At 43.6% G+C, this 16,696-nt stretch overlaps 1 protein-coding gene across 2 annotated transcripts; it reads left to right on the top strand.

Annotated features, from left to right (window-relative positions):
- Nucleotides 1–1,020: 1,020 nt before the first annotated feature.
- On the top strand, nucleotides 1,021–15,549 carry LOC105916164 (insulin receptor substrate 2). Of its 2 annotated transcripts, none has more exons than XM_036127864.1 (3): nucleotides 1,021–3,870; nucleotides 4,153–4,649; nucleotides 12,216–15,549. In XM_036127864.1, exons 1-3 carry the CDS (start codon nucleotides 1,187–1,189, stop codon nucleotides 12,218–12,220), a joined length of 3,186 nt encoding a protein of 1,061 aa, XP_035983757.1. In that variant the 5' UTR covers nucleotides 1,021–1,186; the 3' UTR covers nucleotides 12,221–15,549. The 2 variants fall into 2 exon arrangements, with proteins under 2 accessions (XP_035983757.1, XP_012705972.2); XM_012850518.3 differs by having other exon boundaries at nucleotides 1,022–3,870; nucleotides 4,150–4,649.
- The last annotated feature ends 1,147 nt before the right edge of the window (nucleotides 15,550–16,696 follow it).

Below are 16,696 nucleotides of genomic sequence, written 5' to 3'. Positions count from 1 at the left end.
CAGAGAGCGAAGTGCTGGGAAAGCGGGGGCAGGGGCCTGTCTGTTTTGAATGGCCGAGACAGCCAATAGGCGGCGGAGCTTCGCGGTGATGGACGAACGCGCTTTGTAGACTTTGCGGAGTAGAAGCCGCGCGAGCTTCCGGGGTCACGCGTCAGCGCCGCCGCCATATTGTGATTGGCGCTGCGGCTGTATGACATTAGAAAACGCAAAAATACCTATGTATTAGATACAAAATAAATAGATAAAGTAAAATAAAAAACTGTCAATGCTCGTTCCCTTGGTCACCTGTTGATCCTGACTAATAATAATAATAATAATAATAATAATAATAATAATAATAATAATAATAATAATAATAATAATAATAATAATAATAATAATAACATCAATAATAATAATAATAATAATAATAATAATAATAATAATAATAACATCAATAATAATAAGAATAATAATAATAATAATAATAATACATTTCAATTGGAAAGCCAGATTAAACAACACAATCGTTATTTTATGGCGGATATAAACCCCACCCACCATGAAGTAATTATTTTGTTAACAAAATCAAATAGCTGAACACAGTTATTTTTATTTTTAATTATTTATTTTCTTCTAAAACTGAATTAGAGTGAGTGGTCTGGCATATTTTCAGAGGTAAACAAGGCCTGTTTAGTTGAATATCACGCACCATGCACTTTGCTCTGTAATACTTTGGCCAAAGATATCGTTCATTTTTCCTCTGTAGTTCTAAAATCACTACCTTTCTATGCAAAACCGGTTCATTGAAATTATATGTAAACTGTTCTTATAAGGGCTTGTTTTACAAGGCGATGTCTTTTTCCAAACCTCGGCCTCTAAGGGGGAACTTGCCACTCAGCATATGGTGGAGGCGCGCACTCCACCGGGGTTTCTATCTATTTAACCCGATCTATGGCGCTGCTCTCGCAGGACGCCCCGCCCCGCCCCCTATGACTGTGTTTTATTCTGTTTTTAGAGCAGCAGCGTCACATGTTGTTTTTCTCCTGCATCAGAGCAGTCACTGGTCTACGCGCACTGCTCTGTTGTTGTTGTTGTTTTATTTTTTTTTACCGCAGCGGGCACACTCGTCCGCGGAGAACTAAATTAAACGGGTTGGACGTCTTCTTTCTACTCCGAGTGTTTTTGTGCTCCTTATCCTGGAGAGATGGCGAGTCCTCCAGCGACGGGGGGACACCTGTTAGCGAATGGGACGAGTGACGTGAAGAAGTACGGCTACCTGAGGAAGCAGAAACACGGGCACAGGCGCTTTTTCGTGCTCCGGGAGCCCACGGAGCGCAGCCCCGCACGCCTGGAGTATTATGAGAGCGAGAAGAAATGGAGAAACAAGTCCGCCGCCAAGCGCGTCATAACTTTGGACTCCTGTCTGTGCGTAAACAAGCGCGCCGACGCCAAACACAAGCACCTCATCGCCCTCTACACCAAGGACGAATACTTTGCTGTGGCTGCAGACAACGAGCAGGACCAGGAGAGCTGGTACGACGTTCTGACTGATCTAATAGCAGAGAGCAAAGTGTTTGACAGCCCTGCTTCCACATCCTCCTTAGTGGGCTTTGAGGAGACCACCTACGGACAGCTTGCCCCTGCAACAGCTGCCTATAAGGAGGTGTGGCAGGTCAACTTGAAATCCAGGGGCTTGGGTCAGATTAAAAACCTCACCGGGGTGTACCGGCTGTGTTTATCGAGCCGGAACATCAGCTTCGTCAAGCTGAACTCCGAAACGGCAGCCGTCAATCTCCAACTCATGAACATCAGGAGATGTGGCCACTCGGACAGCTTCTTCTTCATAGAGGTGGGTAGGTCGGCGGTCACAGGGCCAGGGGAGTTCTGGATGCAGGCAGAGGACTCGGTCGTTGCACAGAACATCCACGAGACCATCCTGGAGGCGATGAAGGCCATGAAGGAGCTCTCAGAGTTTAGACCGAGGAGCAAAAGCCAGTCGGCTAGCACCAACCCCATCTCTGTGCCCACCCGGCGCAACCTCAACAACCTCCCTCCGAGTCAGACGGGCTTGGTGAGAAGATCCAGGACAGACAGCATGGCCGCCACGTCCCCAGGGAGGAAGTTCACGTCCTGTCGGATAAGGACGGCCAGCGAGGGAGATGGGAGCGTTACCCGGCCCGTGTCCATGTCCATACCAGTCAGTGGGAGTCCCACCAGTCCCAATTCTGGGAATCACCTCATGAGGTCTCACACCGTCAGCAACGGGCGGACCTGCAGAATGCTGGAGTCTGCGTCCAATCTCCATCACAGTCGTTCAATGCCAGTATCTAACTCTCCGCCTGCCGCCTCCAGCCCCATCAGTGTGTCTCCCAGAGGAGGAGCGAGAGTCTCGACCCCAGACAAAGCCAGGCACCCCTTCAGCTGCAGTGCCTCCATATCTGGCTCCATCAGTGACACTGGCTTCCTTCTCTGTGACGATTACAGCTGTAGCCCAGGTGAGCCCAAGTTTCTCACTCTGACGCGCAGTGGCACTCCCGACTCCCTGTCCAGCACCCCTCCATCCCGTGACCTGAGCGACCCCTGTGGCTACATGCTGATGGAGAGTGCCAACGGCAGCAAGTCCACCTGTGGCCTCGAGGGTCAGCTCTTTGACAAGGCATACAGGAAGCGAACGCACTCCCTCACCACCCCACGGCAACAGAAAGTGGTGACCCCGTTGTCCTCGGCTTCCTTGGACGAGTACACCCTCATGAGGATGGCCCACGGACAAAACTCCCACTCTGCTTCACCCAAAGTGTGCTATCCCGAGGATTACGGGGACATAGAAATCGGTTCGTCCAGAAGCTCCAGTAGCAACCTTGGCGATGATGGCTACCTGCCCATGACGCCAGGCGTAGCCCCTCAGTCTGGCAAGACGGATAACTACGTGCCCATGAGCCCCATGTGCGTCTCCGCACCAAAGCAGATAGTCAACCCCAGGGTGCACCCTCAGGTAACCCCCAACGGCGGCTACAAGGCGAACTCCCCCTGCAGCAGCTCTCTGGAAGACAGTGGCTACATGAGAATGTGGTGCGGCTCCAAATCCTCTATGGACAGCCCTGACAGAAGCGGCGAATACATGAACATGTCACCTGGAAACCCGCCCCCTCTGCAGACCCCTCCTGATTACTACCTAAGCCCGCTCGCTGGGGAACCAGCAACAATCAGGCCAGCTTACCAGACGGGCTCCCTCGCCCAGCCTCCAAAGCTCCAGTCATCCAAGGATGAAGACGGCGGCCAGTATGTGTTGATGAGCCCACAGAGTTCACGGCAGAGGTCCGGGGAGTCCAACTATTATTCAGTAATGCAGTCATGTGCAGTTCAAACATCACCGCTGAGCCCCTCAGTGCCCTCCCCTGTCAGGCATCATCGAGCAGAGAATCTGTCTTACAGAGGGAGGCTGGGGAGACCCAACAGGCTGTCTCTAGACACCCTGAGGACCCTGCCCAGCATGAACGAGCATCCCCTTCCCTTAGAGCCCCGCAGCCCCGGTGAGTACATCAACATCGACTTCAGCGGAAACAGATCCTCCCCGCCGTCCACCGTATCCACGGAGAGCCAGTCTTCATCTCTGGGGTCCAGCGGCGGGGGCCCGGGGAGGTCATCTCTGTCCGACTACATGAACCTGGAGCTGGGCTCACACTCGCCCAAGGGGGGCGACACTGCTGCCGAGCGACTGGACACTCTGCCGGAGCATTCCTCGTGCCCCTGCACCGAGGAGGATGTAGTCTACCGCGTGGAAGGCGAGAAAAGCTCCCGAAGCTTCGAGGACGAGGCGAAAAACGACTACACCGAGATGACATTCGAGATGACTAGCTCTCCCCCACAGCTTGTTCCTCAGAACTCAAGGTATGTGTCTGTGTGATGAAATGTGCAGCTATTCTGGCATTGTTTATGGTTATGTTAAACTAGTGATGGATGGATATAAACTGGACCCAGACTTTAAACTCATATATTTAGTTTTCTGGTGGGGGAAGATTCAGCCCTGGAGAACGATGCAATATGGGTTAAAATGTTTAAAATTGCATAAAGAAATTTAGTAGAGTCATCACCTTTCTGTTCTGAATACATTAGGAATTTACCAACATGTCTGTGGATTTTAATGTCATTTTGAACACTGTGTTCCAGCAGCCAGAGCTGCAGGGAGCGGAGGCTATCGCTCGAGGACCAAGACGTTCCCGAAAGGATCGGGGTCTTCCTGCTTGGAGCAGCGACTTCCTCGCCCGTGGACCCGGACCGCTCTGCCAAGGTCATCCGGGCCAATCCGCAGGGGCGCCGGCGCCACAGTTCGGAAACCTTCTCCTCCACGGCCACCGTGACGCCGGTCTTTCCCTCGTTCGCGCGCGCCGACGCCGTCAAGAGGCCCAGCTCGGTGGAGAACATCTCGTCGCGCAGCAGCGAGGGTTCCGACGACGAGTACGGCAGTCCCGTGAACCGCCACGGCTCGGCCGGCTTCTCCAACGGGCTGAACTACATCGCCTTGAACCTGCTGGACAACAGGGACGTGGAGAAGTGCGGGGACCTGGTTGGCTTTAAACCCACACGCAGCTGCAAAGGGGGCATCAATGGATTACACAGCACACCTTATGTCTGTTTGGGTTTCAAGGAGACTGCAACCACTGCCAAAGGTGAGTGTACATTGAAGGACGCTAGTCTCTCTGAACCTTTGTTTGTGTCGTATGAGTAAGGCAAGGCAAGGCAAGGCAAATTTATTTATATAGCACAATTCAGTACAAAGACAATGCAAAGTGCTTTGGTACAAATGGAGGCGCCTGCAAGGGGACGTTTTGTACTGACCAGGGGTCAATTGGTACCCATCATAGTAGCATTAGATGGATGATAATGAGTTTGTCTGGGTATGAGTCAGGTTTGGTCTTCCATAGGAGTCTGGGATCAGAACCGCAATCAGTTCAATTAGGGAGTAATATCGGCTCTTCAAAGAATGATATAAAAATGTAATTATGCGAAAAATGAGTAATTGTTAAGACTGTTCATGAAAACACACAACTACAAAGAAAATATATATGCATGTAATTAAGTTTTGGGTACAGAATGGGAGTGGGGTGTCATTTGTTTAACGCCAGTTCAAGTGTGTTTCTATTACCAGCAAATGTTGCCCTAAAAATCCACTGCTTTTCAATTGGTGCTCACATAGTGAAGGGGAAAAAAGGGCACCTCCTTCGACATCAAAACAACTCAGAGGATTTCAAAGCACACATAGGCTAATAGGTCTGAACAATTAGCCCTTGTGCTTCTAAAATTTGCCTTTTTAAAACTAGCGAAATGTGTGTACTTAAAACAAAAAGGCCATTTTTTAGACCTTCTTTGAAATTCTTCCTGCTGCTTTTAGGAGCTCCGGGAACCGTGCGCTCCCATCCATTTCCCTGATGCGCGTGAACGCAACACAGGGCTGTGGTGAAACGTGACCAGGCTAAGAGCTTGGAAGTAAACAAGCACCGTGACAGAGCGGCGCTGCTGCTGCTGCCGCCGATTCGCCGGAGCAGATGTTAGAAACGCGCAAGCCGACTGCACATGCCCAGGAGAGCCCTGATGTAAACAGAAGTTTTTTTCTGTTTTGCTCTCAAATAAACGGAAACAGCAGTTTGGGGATTATTTCCGAACCTCCTGGAAAAGGCTTTTAAGCAGTTATTACGTCAGTAGCGTTGCCATTTTGCTATTAAATGGGTTTAATAGGTTTGACATCAGCAATGAAATGTAACCAGACTGAAAGCTGGAAAGTCATTTCCGGCTTTTTTATTTTATTTTATTTTATTCCACTTGGACAAGCATTAGGATGTGTTGCCTATCAATGTGACCTCAACCATTCCCACTGTCCTGCAATCAATACTCTGTCCCAGAATATCCCCGTCAGCCAGCTAGATCTGCTGGCAGGCGACGGTAAACAGGTCCGACCCCTGCATCCCAGGGGACCTCGAGAGTGCCTGTGAGCACGTAGAGGCCTCGGAGGGCCGAGTTTGGGGGAGGGGGATCGGTTTGTGGGACCCTGACATGCAAGTGGGTGGGTGCTTGGTCGTCAGAGTAATTGAAGGTCACGGTTTTCTTTCTTGATGAAGCTGCTTTCAAAAGTTGCTGTGAAAGTGTTTTTTTCTTTTCTTTTTTTGTCAGGGCTGTTGCCGTTAGAATAGAGGCTTTTATTGCTCCACAAAATCCCTGCGTATGGAGAGGGAGAGAGAGAGAGAGAGCGAGGGGTTACGCTTCATTTTTAGCACACAGAGTTCTTCGTATTTGCGCAGTCAGTGACGTTGGTAAACAAGGTGGAATTCAGCAAACTCAGCCTGGAAGATGGAAACTTTGCTCTTTTCCCCCGAAGAGCCTCTATTTTCCACTCTCTCCAGGTTGGGGAGTTGGTTTAGGCCGGAATGTGTTTTTTTTTTTTTTTTTTTTCGGCGGCGTGGAGCAGCTGCCCCTCCCCCGCTTGTTGTTGCGGACCGCCAGTCAGCCTTAACGACAAAATCCTGTGCATAAGCAATTGGAAATTTTAAGAAACGATCTGTCGCATTTGGTTTAGCATCTGTGGGATAATTGTCGTGTACCAATGTCGGTTGTATCAAGTTGGCGCATTCCTTGCTAAATGCACGTAAAATAATTAGCGATGATATTTTTGTATTTGAAAAAAGGCAAATGCTGATTAAATGATGTATACAAAATATTTTTTTGCTTATGGTGTTTACATGACAGCAAAAGTCTAATGGGCCGATATGAATCGAAAGAAACTTATGCAACCAAGTAATGTTTGAAAGCATTAATTTTGTTTTGTTTCGGAAAAGTCTCCAATTAAAAATTTCAATTCTTAAAAATCCGAATTTCGATAAAAATAATTTCTGGTATCTAGCTTTTGGACCAGATGATACGTTTTTGTTCAACATTTCTGCGCAAATACCACCAAATACTTCATGCCGTCACACCACGGCATCCATACTGTGGGTGAGGGGGTAAAGCATAGCAGTCGCGCACAGCAACACGTGGGGGAGGGGTCAGCGCTGCGACTGCCACTCTGCTCTATACAGCCTTTTTTGAAACCAATCAGCAGTCAGGAGTCAAAGCTGCTTTGGTGGAAATTTAATGTCGGCCCACATGTGTCGCAGCTTGTGCGTCCTAGAGGGTGAAAATATTTTTAACGCCGCCAATAAAGCGGGAGAGGGAGGAGGAACAGATAGTACATGCGTGTGGACTGTGGCACGTACGCATGCAGAGCAGCTCCACTGCTGCAGCCATGCCTCCTCTAGACCTGTAGTCGGCTGTTGTTTTTCCAGCGGTCGGCTGCTTGTGGTGGAGGAAGCCAGTGGATGCGTGCATAATGGGGCAGGACGGCACGTGCACTTTGCTACCCTTCTGCTTCATTAGGCCGTTCGCTTACCAGAAGACAGGCAGGCGGAGAGTAGGGGGGGAGGGAAATGGAGCGTGGTCTTATATACAGAGAAGTTGGAGGATGTTATTTTTTTTTTTTCTTTAACTACAACAACAAACTGCTCGGGCCCGCTTTGAGGCTCCGATGGCAAGTTGGTTGCTTGTCCGCTGTGAGCTCTGTTTCACTGCCGAGGGGCGAAAGAGGGAAAAACATTAGTGGGGCGAGGTGGTTTGATGCGTCCGGATATCTCGCTTGGCTTTCTGACCCGAAGCGCTGCAGCTTTTTAGTCCAGCTAAACACCTCTGCTGATTGGTTAACCTTCTCAGTGAAATCCAGTTTGGCTGGAATGGCTTACCAGGGCAACTACCCCGAGCAAATTAGCCCTAACTGAGTGAACCGGACAGCACAGATGGCTGTGCAGCCGTGGGTTCCTACGCTTCGGACGTGTTTTCTTTTCAAATCTCCCACTTAACGGGGCAGCTCAGATGCCTGGCATTGGGGTCAGGAGTTTGTTTACCTCCTCTGTTTTGTCAGCCACTCAGCCCACATGACCCCGGTCGCCGTGTTTACCTCTGCTCTCCAACCCCCGGCCCCCGGCTAGCCACGGCTCAGCCAGGTGGATGTTCTGTACCGGGCCCAGATTAGCGAAGTCAGCCGTCTACGTTTCCACCTCCGCGTCCGAACCCAATGCCCCCATCTGACGCCGGCAAGGGTGTCAGCTGCGGATCGTGGCTGCTGCAGCCAGGTTTGTAAATTTAGATTTTAGCAGGACAGTGGGGGATAGATGTGTGATAAAGGAGGTGGTGAAGGGTGAACACGAGGGAAGGAGTCTCCTGAGTGCCAGTGGCAGATGGCCACTTTCCAGAGGGTTAGCGTGAGAGAGCATCGGGGTTGCAATAAAACGGGGAGAGGGGTCAAACAGCTGCCACCCTAGACCACCGTCACTCACCACACCAATTTTCACGCCTCTTGCACATATCAGCGTTCAAACGCGTATAGACGGCGCTACACGCAGTGCCCGTCTCCCAACGACGGCCCACCATCTGCCGCCTCCGCGGGCCGCAGAGAGCGGCGCCCGATCAGCATCAAGTGTGTGTGTTAGGAATTTGCAAACCGGATTAGAGACATTCACATCCATCTCCTCAAATCCCGCTCACCCACCCCCACCCCCCACCCCGAGCCGAGCCTCAAAGTCATCCGCTCAGTTGCGCCGCGACTGATGTCATCGCAGAGAGGATGCTGCAGCGGAGTAGGACAAATAGTTTTCCGCGTATTCCTCCTACACGCATGTCACTCTGTGATATAGACGCATGTGAAAAACCTTGTATTTATCTCTACATTTGGGAATGAATAAGTTTATTTAGCATATTTGGACTTTGGTATTTTTTATCTTATTGATTTTATTATAATTTATTCAATATTATTTACTTGGCTGTCTTGTTTTTGGAATTTTCCAATTTCTTATTTAGTCTTTTATTTGTGTATTATTTATTTTAATTATCATTGCCTAATTAACTATGTAATAATTTATAATTTTTTCCCATTTTTATCTCTATTTACTTATCCACCGATTCCCCTACCTTTTGCTGCTCCTTTTTTGTCCCCCACTCCCCCAGCCTCACCCCTCTTCTGCTCCCCTTGATTGATCTGTCTAGCCAATCAGCTCTCAGCTTGAGCAAACTTGTTCCACAGTTTAGAAGACATCTGCACTACACCTCCAGCATGAATTTTTTTTTTACCCTATCAGATCTATTCATTCAAACAGGAAGTGGTGTCGTACACTGTGTACAATTTGGTTGCAGGGGGGGAACAAGACCTTGTAAAAAACTATTTTAAGACAGAACGAAAAATTTTGGGGGTTTTGTAACCCTCAATCAAATCTACCAGGAGCCTTCCGGTGTATTTTGTATTTTGTCACGTGCATATATTGGCACAAATTTCAGCCTACTCTTGCCTTTTTTTCATATGCGCTTTGCGGACTGACTCGTAGAAGTGACACTCGAATGTACACATCAGCCAGATTATCTTGGCCCCCCCTGCTGTATCCCTGCCGTCCGACTCCAACCTAAACAAACCCACCGACTGTTAAATAGTTTATCCCTTATTAGAGCCGCGCCGGCACTGTTGGCACAACAAAAGGCGACTCGTGCCGCCAAGGGTGGAAATCCAGAAATGCCATGTTACATGATCCATGCAGAACAAACATACGCACGTAGCCCCAAAGGATCCTGTGTCAGAGTTTCCAGGCAGCGAGTGAGTGTGTGTGTGTGTGTGTGGCCCAGGGAGGAGGCGAGGTGATGGGGTGGGGGTGGGAGGTGGGCGCTAAACTAGGCCGGGATGTTCCAGACAGAAGCACTAACTGCGTGGCCAGCGTTCCCCACATTTAGCCGGCCGCGGCTCCAGAGTAGATTACAGCCGCTGTAGGCAGGATTAGATGGTCGGGGTGGAGGTGGTGGTAGTTGGGGGGTTGATCAGCAAGAGCCGTCGTCGGTTAGCAGCTGGGGAATACGTAACCCAAGGTGGAAGCATGTGCTCGCTGAGTTTCGTCATCAGAAAAACGCATCACTTCAAAAAATGCATAAAATGCACAATTTTACTGTATATTACCTAATAATAAACAATATTTTAAAATGAAAATATGGACCAAAAACATGCTATATATATATATGTGTGTATGTATTTATGTTGTATATATATATATATATATATATATATATATATATATATATATATATATATATATATATATATATATATATATATATATATGTGTGTATATATATATGTGTGTATATATATGTATATATATATGTGTGTATATATATATATATATGTGTGTATATATATGTATATATATATATATGTATGTGTTATTACTATATATATATATTATATATATATATACTATATACTATATATGTGTGTCTGTTATATATATATCTATATATATAATATATATCATTATATATATATTATATATATTATATTATATTATATATATATCATGTAGTATATATGTCATATATATATATGTATATATATTATATGTATATATATATATGTTGTATATATATAGTTATATATATATATATAATATATATATATATATGTATGTATGTATGTATATATATATATGTATGTATGTATGTATGTATGTATGTATATGTGTGTGTGTCGACCAACGGCCTCCACCTCACACTTGACAGCTGCGCGTGTTTGAGCCCGTCTGACTGGCTTTGTCGGGACACTTCCCTTTTTCTTTTCTTTTTTTTTCTTTTTTTTTTTTTATCACCATCTCAAAGTTTCAAAAGACCGGACACCCGCTCTCTCCCAAATAGCAGCGGCTTTTCATTTTACTCTCCGCTCAGGCTCCAGTCGCACGTGACCCAACCCCGCATGAACATCTGTTAAACGCCATCGGAGTTTCTCTGCCTATACTTCATAGCACAGATGCTGCTTGTTGCCTGGCCTCCTGCACTACACGTGTATCCATAGCAACAAGGGCAGCAGAATGACAAGAGAACGCACCATCCCACCCTAGCCCACCGCTCTACATCCTAGATTATGTAATTATACAAGCGTTGCAGAACAGACTTCTCCTCCGACACACACGGATATATAAACATAACTGTCCTTCAGGAGCCTTGCAGGGGAAACAGCTGGTGTGTTAGCTTTAAACCCCCCCCCCCCCTTTCCCTTAAATGCACATTTAAAACTCTTCCTGTCAGGAGGAATAAATATCCCCGTCAATATGAATTTGCCCAGACAGATGCACAAATGTGCAATAAACAAGCAGTGCAGAACTTCCTGTTCTGGATATTTAAGCAAAATCTGATGTTTTTCCTTTTTTTTTTTTTTTTTTTTTCTATTTTGCGGCATGAAAAACAATCCTCTGACTCCGTGAATGGGTTCACGCTGTACAGTACGACAGCAACATCGTGTTCCCTCGTTGCTCTCGCGTCTGCTGTCTCCGAGGTCTGCTTAATTGGCGCCAGTGTTGTTTGTGCGAGCGCAGCCTGAGAACAAAATGGGGTTGAAACGGTCTAAAAACAAAAACAGCGACGATACATGGTTTAGAGTTTAGATTTATTGTAAAAACGCTAGCCGTAACATTCATTTATTGTTTATCTTTAACTCGGATGTAAGCAAAAAATATAGTTTATTTTTAAAAATGTATATATTTTATTCATTCATTAAATTTATAAGTAACAAATATTATTACATATGAGTTTCAAGAATAGAGCATACAATAAAACAGTTATATCCATGTGATACGGAAGCAACGTCAGACAAAGCCGCACAATTGAGATTGGAGTTTAAAAAGAAGGAATGCCTATGAGGAAAATATTTTGTGGTTTTGAAACATTGGTACCTTATTTGTAATGCCTAATTACAGGACTTCTTAGATTCTATGACTTATAATTTCTGACGCCTGTTATTTTCTATGCTGGGACTGTCCATGCTTTTCCTTTATTTTGTGAAAAACTAAATTCCTCAATTTTTTATTTTTTTTTTGGAAGCAAGGGATTGTAGGATTCATTCAGCCAGCTGACCAGCAAAGTGCAGTAATATGTGGGGGAGGGGTAACACTATGTTAAGGAAACAACTTCAGTCTTTATTGCCCTTTCTCAGGAATCTCATTGGAAATAATTTAGACCATTGGAATGATATCCTCCTTGATATAGTTACTGGTATTGTTTTTTTTTTTTTTTTTGGCACAACAGTCTTTTCTGTTATACTTGCACATCCTATGTGGTAGAAATGTCTTTTTGAAAACGTACAACGTTTTTCACTAACTTCTTTCTCTTTTTGTCATCCCTTCCAGACTGAAGAACGTTGTCCTCAGGTTTGGCGTCTTGACCTGCTGCTCGAAACAAAAACAAGCAAACAAACAAAAAAAAAAAGACTTTGCCCTTCCGCTGGGCTCCGTGACCCGAAAAGACTGTGTGGACCCATCAGCATCAGAAGCCGCCAGCTTGCACACACGCTAGGAAAAAAAAAAAAAAAAAAAGCAGGTCACCATCTTTACAATGCAGTGCATCGCTGAAGGCACTACAGGTGTGTGAGATAGACGTTATGCCGGATGTGTGTTGGTACGTTCCCTGCACTTTGAGAGGCCATTTCTCCTGTGACCTAAATTTTGGCACAAGCACAGAAGCGAAGATAGTCAGATAATTGCAAAGCTCTGATGGTAACTAGATACCATTTATTTACTTTAGGGTAGTTTTTGTCAGTGTGGCAGCGCTTGTTTCTCTGCCAGAGTACGAGCAACAAGTGTGTCAGTGAACCATAAAAGCTGCTACATGCTGTAGGGACGGAATACCAAGGTACACTGAGTAAATTGAAATATATCTATATATAAATATATATATACACAATATACATTAGACATTTTATTTATTTTTGGATGATGAATGTCTGATAAGACCTACCCAATGCCTTAATGTATATACTGTCCTTGTTTTCTATGAAATAATAGATGAATATTCTATCTCTAATATTCTATTAGGGTATATTTATTTAGACCTACATCTCTATATTGTTATCTTGTGGAAAGCAAAATACATAGTTTACCATTAAAATAAATTATTTCTGAAATGTACAGAACCAGTTTGGCTGCTTGAGATCTGATTTATTCTATTAATATTGAAATATTTTCTTAATGAATAATTTCTTATTCATTTGAACCCATTTTTTTTTTGTCCTATAAAAGATTTTGGACTTGTGAAAATATATTTCTAAATGTCCGTAAATGTTATGCATGTCTTTGTAACTCAGCTCTGACCCTAAAAACACACCAGGCACTGTACCTCCCACAGTTCCTCAGTCACTTGAGCCTGAAAACCTCACACACTCCTACCTTCAAACCAAAGGCTTGTTGTTCTGATCGGCACAGGCCACCCTGCTGTGATATCATTTGACTGTACAACTGTAAAGTTGAGATGATAAGAGGGGTAGCGCTAATACAAACTGAACATTGTAAAAGATTGGGGGCACGGTCTTGGATCAAGATAAAGGCGAAAACATAACTTAATAGTAATACAGTTGCATCTGGCACCATTATGGAGGAGAAGAATCTAACAAAATATTATGTGGCCATTGAAAACAAAGCTGTTGATTGATTAGTAATAAAAGTGAAAGGACATAGAGTACTTCCATGTAATTATTACATTAACAATACCCAGCTAATGAGTGTTGGTCATTTTGCTTTGGTTGTTTTGTACCTGAAAATGGCGGCTATGAAACAATTGAAAGAGAGATGTCAACCACAAGAAGTTTCATACCAATAATTCTTCAGTTTGTACCCACATCAGAGAAGTTCATTAGATACTTTTACTACTGATGATTTAAAGTAATACATTTTAATTTGCTAGTCATCTAAAGTAATGAAATGTGGTTATGTTACTTGAATAACTCATATGTACCACCAGTAGGTCATTGATAGTTTTATGGTTTAGGCTAATCACTTCATAGTTCATCTTGTTTCATAAGAGGCACCGGAACCGCAATCAATGGAAAGATGGTGTGCTAGAAAATCGATATAAATCACTGAAATACTTAAAAACCAATAGACATATACTATAAATGGAAGGAGTTACAGATGAAATGACGATGTGTAGGTACGAATTGGCAAAGGTGTGAATTAGCCTTTACCCTTTGCTAAAATACCAATTGTTAGCTAACAGCTGGTAAACTCTGGACTGTAATGAAATGAACTTAACATTTTCTCTCTTTTAAGCTATAAGGTAGAAAAATCAATGTTTTTTTTTTGCTGGTACAAAATAGAAAGGAATTTGCAACACATGGGTACGAAATGGGGGAAATATTGGCGTATTAACTTGGAGCCTTTGCTAACATCAATTGTTAGCTAAAAACTCAACAAAACCCTTCACTGTAATGAAATGAGCTTCATAATATTTCCTTGCTAATAAGCTATTAGTTTAAAAATATATCTAAAGAGAAACGTTTCACATGGATGAATGCTAACATGTAGCATATAGCAAACTGCCTCAGTACACTGCTGTAAACCTGTCACAACTTTGCTAACAATAGCTAACGTTAGCTGCTATAAGCTACTAGGTTATACTAGTAAATGTGAAAACTGTGTCTTTCATTGATGAGTGCCGTATTACACTGATGAGTTTTCATTCAGTCACATAAACGCACATTATTTGACTTGTTTTAAATTAAAAAAGAAACAATGGCAGAATTTCAATTTCAATTTCAAATAAAAAATCCTCCAAAATGGCCGCCCGGGTAGGACTATTAAAAAAACAGTTTTTGTTGCCATTTTTTATGACTGCTGTCTTTGGCTGTCATCTGTGCCGATCCCAACTGGCTCCAAACCCCTTTGGTGTACAGTAGATTGTAAAACTTTTACATGTCTGAATGTATCGCTGATTTTGCGGGACCACCGCAGATTTTAAAGGGTTTTGAAAGTGTTAAATAATATTGGAGTTGTACCAAGCTAACTTATGGTATATATTTATCTTTAGAGTTTTTAATCTGTGTATATATATATTGTGTAAATAGAAAAGAGTTTACCTGAAAATAGTGTATACACAGAGTTCTTAGATTTGACCTAGGTTGCATTGCTTTTCCTGTGTAAAGAATATTGCTACAGATTTTTAAAAGGAGAGGGGGTTGCTTTGGGGCTGTACATTGTATTTTATGCTTTTCTCCCTCGCAGTCTCTGATTATATGACACAAAACAAAATCTTGGTTTATTTTATTATAGAGATCTATTTGCCTTGTTGACACACTTTACCTAATGGCATATGCAATAGTTAAATGAATCAAAAATAGTTTACAACTCTGGAACCAAATGTAACATTGCATTAATCTTTTTTTTTTTCATTAAACAGGAGCTGTTTTGCTCTTTGTATATTTTGTCTTTCTGCCAAGAGTTTTTCATTGCTGGGAATTTTGTTCTTGACATGTCTGAAAGCGATTTTTCCCATTTCTGTCTGAACAGATTGTTCTTTACTTGGATTGACTCAGTCTGAATGTGTTGTCTTCCATTGTACATAGTTGGATATCTTGTTTATTGTGACGCTCACAAGATGAATATGATTTATAAATTCTGGTAGTCAAGTATTGCTTTTGTCTGTATTAATTATGGATAGCAACCAACATAAATAAAATAAATTATTTAAAGAGTTACGGCTGTGTCTTAATTTTTCAAAATGTGTATCAACTTGCAGTATCTATTCTGCAGAATTTACTCCAAATCCCATCAAGCCTTTCTCATTCTGTCTTATCCACTGTCATCTAATGGGGTTGGCACTCAGTCAAATCACTTCCTATACAAAGAGGATATCCTGTCTCTGTCTTTTAAAGATGTTTTCTTTTATGGTGGCGCAGTCAGGAAGCTTATAGTGAGCCAATAACTTCCTGCCAAGCCAAAGTTTTCTGAGCAATTACATAGTCCAAGTATGGAGGTCAGGAAAAGTTAAGTTTTATGAAGTAACAAGCACATTAACAAAAGTACCTACCCTTTTGCAGATTTATTCAGGGTGTTGTTTTTTGTTTTTTTGGTTGTCGCCACTAAGAAGTTCAGATCATCAAACGTTTTAATATCAGACGTAGACAAACTGAGTAAAGGGGGAAAAAAAAATAATTGCCCCATAAACCAGACAATTCTTGATTCACACTTTTTGGCAACAAGACTATATTGTGATTGTCATAACTGGCAATGAGTCTTTTCCATCGCTGTGAAGGAATCTTGGCCCACTATTCTTTGCAGAATTGTTTAGATTCAGGCACATTGGAGGATTTTGGATCATGAATGTTTTTTTTTTTTTCAAGTTCATACCACAATTCCTCTGTACAATGACCCAAATTCACTTGAGCTTAAGGTCTCAAACTGTGAGACAGACATTCTCCTTTAGGTTTTCCTGGTAGAGAGTTGATTTTATGAACCCACACATTACGGCAAGTCGGGCATTTTTCAAGCAGCAAAGCCTTAGAGCAATCATCTACTAAATATTTTTGACTGTTGGTATGATGTCCTTTTTCTGAACTCGTCTTGAAACTATTGTTGAACTTTTTGTCCGGTTCATTCTTATTGTTGAGTCATGAACTCAGACCTTATCTGAGGCGAGTGATCCCAGCAAAGCTTTAGATGATCTGGATTTTTTCGTAGCTGGTAGACGATTCACTGTCCTCTGCTGATCCACACGGTATACTGTATTTGTGGATAATGGCTCACACTGTGGTTGTCCGTCGATAGACATCCCACACCGATAGATATCAGTGACTTTGTTTCACGTCTTCTCTTGAATTTCTTAAGATCAAGGCATAATG

Source organism: Fundulus heteroclitus, chromosome 24, assembly GCF_011125445.2.
Source record: "Fundulus heteroclitus isolate FHET01 chromosome 24, MU-UCD_Fhet_4.1, whole genome shotgun sequence".
Taxonomy (NCBI): Eukaryota; Metazoa; Chordata; class Actinopteri; order Cyprinodontiformes; family Fundulidae; genus Fundulus; species Fundulus heteroclitus.
This window is presented reverse-complemented; position numbering and strand designations above follow the sequence as displayed.

Bases quoted from the DNA above. Each gene is read 5' to 3' on its own strand.
- LOC105916164 (XM_012850518.3), top strand. From the start codon at position 1,187: ATGGCGAGTCCTCCAGCGACGGGGGGACACCTGTTAGCGAATGGGACG. The intron at 3,871-4,149 runs GTATGTGTCTGT...ACTGTGTTCCAG, and splicing joins CTTGTTCCTCAGAACTCAAG to CAGCCAGAGCTGCAGGGAGC.